The sequence below is a fragment of the Serpula lacrymans genome, assembly GCF_000218685.1.
Source record: "Serpula lacrymans var. lacrymans S7.9 unplaced genomic scaffold SERLAscaffold_20, whole genome shotgun sequence".
In the NCBI taxonomy this organism is placed as follows: Eukaryota; Fungi; Basidiomycota; class Agaricomycetes; order Boletales; family Serpulaceae; genus Serpula; species Serpula lacrymans.
Window position 1 is genome coordinate 53,322 of NW_006763309.1, and position 6,644 is coordinate 59,965.

Below are 6,644 nucleotides of genomic sequence, written 5' to 3' on the forward strand. Positions count from 1 at the left end.
GCTACAATTAGCAAGGTAGTGCTTGTCTATACTCGCCACAACGCCCCCTATCTTTCTATATTCCAACTATCCCTCCTCCTCAAAACCCACACCCATACATCTCTGGGTTTTACTTTGAAGGATCTTTATATGTACCACCCCACGAACAACCAGACCACTCCACTGTTCTAGGAGGCAAAGCCCATAAACAAGTTCCATGGAATCTGGGAGGATTGTGTGTTAGTTTATTTTGTGTGTGGTTTTCTAACAGCAGTTCTCATCATCGACATCGGTTATGGAGGAAGGTGCTGGGGATGGTGGAGTGGGCATGGGTAGAACAAGATCTGGCAATGATGGGCAAGATACTGGTGGAGGCAGCGATGGCAAGTGTGGGGGGTGGCGCCCTGGAAATGTGTGTCCCGTTATGGCTGGTAGGGACAACAAATCTGAGGGAGGGGAGGTGAGATACCCTTGTTGGGCGAGGATATTCCTTGCGTTGTTGCATACTGTCTGGCCTCCTAAACATAGGAAGACTTTGACCGCTTCTCTCTCTCCATTCTCGCAGTTTTTGTTACGCTTGAAATGTGCAAGCCTGGTAACACTGGGTTTCAGATATACAAGTAGTTTCTGATAAGCTCGTTGAGAACGAGTTTGAGACATATTCTGATGATGAGGGTTTTGACTGATGAATACCAAGTTACACTGTTGAAGTGTACAATCATATTGGAGATAGTAACTACAATACAGGCCTATATATATAGTGTCTACTTTAGGGTAGGTGTTTGTGTTGAGCAAACAAAGACGGGTGGTACTGTAACAGGCAATGTATGTGGGAAGTATAGGTAGGTAGCGGAGTGTAGCTACTTGTAAGAGAAATAAAAGTTCATGGTGAATACAGTTTGTAACAGTTCTTCCTCAAGCGTTGTTCCAGGGATTCTATCTGCAAGTGTTCCATGAGCAAAGTTGCTCCAATACTCAATACGGAATTGTTGTCCCGCGTAAGCTCTTCTACTAATAAAGCTAGTGAGAGGGTGACTGCATGTAGTTCGTCGGCAACAAGGAGTGATTGTTGCCAGCAATGGAATGTATCCAAAGGGTAGGTGGTGTTAGGGCAGGTGGTGTTAGACTGATAGAATAGATAAAAGTAAGTGCGCCTATCTGACATCAATTCAGTGGCGTCTACAATGTTGGTTTGTTCACGAGTGTGTGGTGAGTTGTTGCAGAAGATCCGCAAATATGTTTCTATCTCCTGGTTTACCCTTTCGGCTTCTCCATCTGATTGGGGGTGATATGTGGTCAATAGATTTACTTCCGTGTTGAGTAGCCTAGCTAGTTCTTTGGTAACTTCTGATGCAAACTGCGGTTCTCTATCGGATATGAGTTTGTTGTGTAGTCCAAATCTTTTAAACACGTGTTGGTGGAATAATTTCGCCGTTTCTAGTGCGTCAATGGTTTTCTTGCAAGGTGATAGTATTACCCCTTTGTAAGGCTGTGGTCCACCACAACCATGAGACTGTTGTATCCGTTGCTTTCTGGTAGATTTGTGATGAAATCAACGGATAGGTTCTTGAATGGTTCCAAGGTTTTTGGGCCTGGAATTGGCTGCATGGGTATTTTGGCGGGGTTGGTGATTGCCTTGCTTTGTTGGCACATGGCGCATCCTGTGACATAATCTTTGATCATCTGCGTCATACACGGCCAGTAGTAATGTCTTGTTACTAATTGGGTTATTTTTAGATTTTTAGTTGTCCTGGGTGTCCGGCAGTTACCAAATTGTGACAACACCAACAAGACACAGTCTTGGGGTACTGGAGCACAACTACAACAAGCAGAAGAAGAGGAAAAGGTGGGAGTGGTTACCCATTTGGTAGGACCGAGTTAGTTGTTGGTAGACAACAGGAGGACTTGCTGAGTCCCTCCCCATGTATTGCTCCTGTATATATACTAAAATACATGAGGTACTGTACAGTTGTAAATAAAGTTTAAAGTCTAATGTTTAGCATGTGACATGGAGAATGAAAAGTAAAAGTACAAAAAGTGAAGCGCAAGTAGGTGCTAGTATGTCAAATTGTAACACAAATCATGTTGTTGCTGAATGCATGCATGCTTTTCTTTCGGTTCCTGTGGGAATGTAATGGAAATGGGTCAGTGTTTGCTACTGTTGAAATTGTCAAGGTCAAAGCCTGGGCCTTGTTAGACAACATTGTGCAATTGAGTGTTGATATCCAAGGGCTGGTAGCTCAGTTGGTTAGAGCACCGCCATATATAGGCAGAGGTCCTGGGTTCAATCCCCGGCTGGTCCAATTTGCTTTTCTGTACTCTCTGAGTCCACTGTGGATTATTACAGCTACTCCGGCAAAAACAGTTTTTGGAAGTAGTGGTGTGTCTTCTTCTTCTTCTGTGTACAAGTCTGGTCTTCTGGAAAATTTATCTGGAATTGTCATATGCGTTCTAGGTACGTGTTTCAGGGTATAATTATATTGTGAAAGTAGAAGTTGCCAACATCTTTGCCGTGGCGTCAATTTTCTGGCTTCTTGCCAATACATGAGGTTCTTGTGATCTGTTAAGATTTCTGCCATGTGGGCACTCCCTAAAATGTAATATTTCCGTTCTTCTAGTCCTCTGATGATGGCAAGTAGTGTAAAACCTCTATCCCCTATACCGAGTTAACGGAGGGATAAAAGCTCAAATCAAACAAGTAGCGTTTCAAGTAGCGATTGAGAATTAATCAACAACTGAGGAAAGTATGTACATGGTGGTCTACTATATATATGTTTCTGAGAGTTAGCCATGAGGCGCTGACTGATGTTCTTTGTAATGGTTCTAGACTCTTGTCACGTGATGATCACGTGATCTGATATAACTACGTATTATGTTATCCGCGCTAAAACAGCAGCTTAACATATCTTATCTGTCATGTGATCAGATGTCAAAGAAAATGAAAAAAGAAACTAGCGCTCAGACTAGCGCTTCTGGTTCAAGTCGTGACAAGTAGTTTCTTGTCGTAAATTTGGTAGTTTTTTTTGGCTGGGGATAACATTTTGGAGAAGAAGGTACATGGATGCCAAACTCCATTGTCATTGGGCTGGTTCAAAACTGCTCCAGTTGCGTGTTTCGATGCATCCGCCGCAATTTGGGATGGTTTGTTTGGGTCTGGCATTTGGGTGACTGGCGCTACGTTAAAACAGTATTTTAGTAGTGTAAATGCCTTTTCTTCTGTTGTGGTCCAGTTCCAAATCCTTCCTTTTTCTAATAGCGCATTGAGTGGCCTTGCGAGTTCCAAGTAGTGGCCAATAACTTTGTGATAGAAGTTACCAAAGCCAAGGAATTTTCGGACTACGTGGACATTGGTTGGGGTAGGCCAGTCTTTGATTCCTGCCAGCTTGACGGGGTCCATTTTTACCTGGTTGTGACAAATGATCATGCCTCATTTACATCAAACATGCATTTTTCTAGTTTCAGGTATAGGTCGTTATCATGCAGGCGTTGCAATACCTGTTTTGTCCGTAGGACGTGTTCTTCTGGTCCCTTGCTGAATATAAGCATATCATCCATGTATATGATGAGCCATCCTTCATCTATTATGTCTGCAAAGAAGTTTTTCATCATGCGTTGGAAGGTGGCCGGGGAATTGCACATGCCGAAGAACATGACTGTGGGTTCAAAGAGTCCTTTCCTGGTTTTAAATGCCGCTTTCCATTTGTCTCCTTCTTTTATCCGAACATTGTTATATCCTCAACATAGGTCTAGTTTTGTGAAATGTGATGCTCCACGGAGTTTATCTATGAGGCCAGGGATTATGGGTAATGGATAGGGATCGCAGACTGTTTGTTTGTTGAGTTGACAATAATCTTGATAGGATTGTAAAGATCCATCCTTCTTGTCTATATAGAAGAAGGGGGAAGCCATCGGAGATTTTCTTGGTCTAATATATCCTTTTCAAAGATTGTTGTTAAGGAATTCTTCTAGTGCTGTGTTTTCTTTTGGTGAAAAAGGACAGATTTTGCAATCTTTGGGTCTGAATTCTGGTTTTAGGTTTATGGTGTGATCGTATGTCCTTCTTTTGGGCAATCTTTTGGAAGCCTTCTTGCCAAAGACTTGTGCAAATTCTTTGTAGACTTTGGGTAGTTTCATTATCCTCTTCCCAATATTGTTTTGGATTGCTAACTCCATAGTGGTGTTAGTTTTCGCAAAAATCCGAGTTTCATGTATGTAGTTGATTAATAGCTCTGGCTGATCAATTGTGATGCTGCAAATTGTGGATTGGTTAGAGTGGGATTGGATTGTGCAAATAGCATATTAGGGTTGACCTTATGGAGCCACGGGTATCCAAGGAGAATGTCTTCTCCTCCTAGTCCGGTGATAAGAAATTTACACATGGTGTTCCTTCCTCCTGCTTCTATCCATTGATAGGTGTAGTGGGTGATCTTTCATCTGTTGCTGATGGTTCTATTTACATTCTTGCACGTGATGGGTACATTGAGTTGTTAAGGGGCAGGCTGTGTTTGATTGCAAATTTTGTATCCATAAAGTTGTCTGTCGCCCCTGAGTCTATGACTGCTTTGGTTCCAATAGTTTTTTGTTGTAATGTCCATAATGTCAAAGTGATTGGACATGTATGATGTAAAAGGGTACCACCACATCGGCACTTCTCTATCAGTTGATCTTGGATAAGTGAAGGCTTTGAATGTGGCCTGGTTATGATGCAGCAGTCTTTATTACTGCATGTAATCATACCCCAGCATTTTTTTGTTGACTGCTTTCCTCCTTCCCACTTCTCTGCACCCTTATCTCCTTTGTGGTCACCACCATTTACCCAGTATGCCCAGTGCACTTGAAGCCATCCTGTCCTCTTCACAAATTCCCAGTTGTACGTCTCTAAGAAGCTGCCATCTGGCCAGCCATCCCAGATAAGTTCGCCTCCTTCATTTTGTGGTCCAGCTAGGGAGAGACCTGAGCACAGAATATATTGCTGGTTGAGAGTGTGTAACAACCAAGAGTTAGTTACTCTGGCGCACACTAAGACACACTATAAAGGTAGTGAAGAGGGAGTGGTTACCCCTTAGGCTGCAGTGAGTTTGTTGGTATACAACAGGAGGACTCGCTGAGGAGTCTCCTGGGTCCATCGGGGTATATATACTAATACAGAGTGTTTGTACTTATGTACTGTACAGTTGATAAAAGCAGTGGCTGATGATGTCAGAGGGCGCAGCCGGTGTGACCAGCTCCACTGCATGAGAGATTTGTAGCTGAAATAGGAATAAAGGCAGTGCAGCGCGAGAAAGAGGAGTTTGAACCAAAGGGAAAGTGCCGCATGGCACAGTGTGTGAAAACTACAGTGAAAGGTTAAAGAGGAGAATGAAAATTAAAGGTCCAAAAATATGTTATTGTAACAGAGTGCTCATACCTGTGGTTTTCTGTGATATGATACCACCATTATTCTTTTCGCGCTTTACTGGCACTGTCATTAGCTGGATAGTGGGGTTAAGGCTATTACTATTTGCCAGATGTTGCCGCATCTGTCCAGTTGGCTGTTGCTCACGTTGGACATAACCACAGATAGTTACTAAATAACATATCAGTTAACATTAACTTATAATGAAGCTCCAGCAAAATCTACTCACCAGAATCATCATATATTGGTACTAAAATATGCGTCACCAGCACTGAAATAGTGTTTATATCACCATTGGGCCACTCATCTTGGAAAGGTGTTTTGGCGAGTCAAAATATGTCAAAATGTGTTGGATAAAGCTCTACAGTCATATAGCGTGTTACTTAAAGTCAGAAAACAAAATAAGCAGCTATAAAACTCACCAAACCATCTTTTGACCAAGTTGTTGTATTAGTATCCCAAATGCAACACTGGCTGTAGAATCCCAAGTCACCTATCACCTGACCATCAGTAAATTAAAAAGAAGACTTATATACTCCTCAGAAAACAAAAGTTCATCCCCTTGCAACCAATGGTTTCAACAAAATTCTGACAACTGAGCTAAGGGATGCCATGCTCAACTTTTTCTCACAAATGGGCCAGGACTTGCAAAGCTACCATCCACACCTAATATTGGTGGGAGGGGATGGGTTGATGTTTGAAAAGTTAATACAGATGAAAAAATACCTACAATTCCATAATAACATGTTCAACAGTTTCAAACTCATCCAGCCAATCCTTCAAGTTGAACTGTGGCATACTGAATGGACTAACCTCAGTTGTTTCTTTGGAACACATTGGGGGGATACACTCGCAAATGATCTGTCAACACTTTCCTATAACGCCAATCAGATTGGGTGCAAGCCTCCTACAAATCTAAAAAAAGTAGACTACTATCCTGCATTCCACTTTGTGAATGTAGTCCTGGATGCATGCATGCTTGATTGCTGGAGGTGAGTTATTGTGACATTGAGTTTGTGTTGTTGGCTCATTAATAACAGGGTACAATTCAGAGCCAGACCTGTTTATCCATTTCAAAACCATGGCAATCTGCAATGAACTCCCAAGTTTTGATCCATTGAATAGTGTGGGTGTGACCCTGCACTGAAATATAATAGTATCAATAGCTATGAAAATGCACTGCAAGCACATCAACCTAACAAGCCATTGTTGGTGAATCTTGGATCACTGTGGTCCCCCAAGACCCTTATATTTCTGTGACTTTGGCCAC

General features: G+C 42.2%; 1 protein-coding gene across 1 annotated transcript; it reads right to left on the bottom strand.

Annotated features, from left to right (window-relative positions):
• Positions 1-243: 243 nt before the first annotated feature.
• SERLADRAFT_443871 (uncharacterized protein) lies at positions 244-639 on the bottom strand (the record flags this gene model as incomplete). The annotated part of the gene is made up of 1 exon (XM_007324495.1): positions 244-639. The coding sequence occupies one exon, from the start codon at positions 637-639 to the stop codon at positions 244-246; it is 396 nt and encodes a 131-aa protein (XP_007324557.1).
• Between the last annotated feature and the right edge of the window lie 6,005 nt (positions 640-6,644).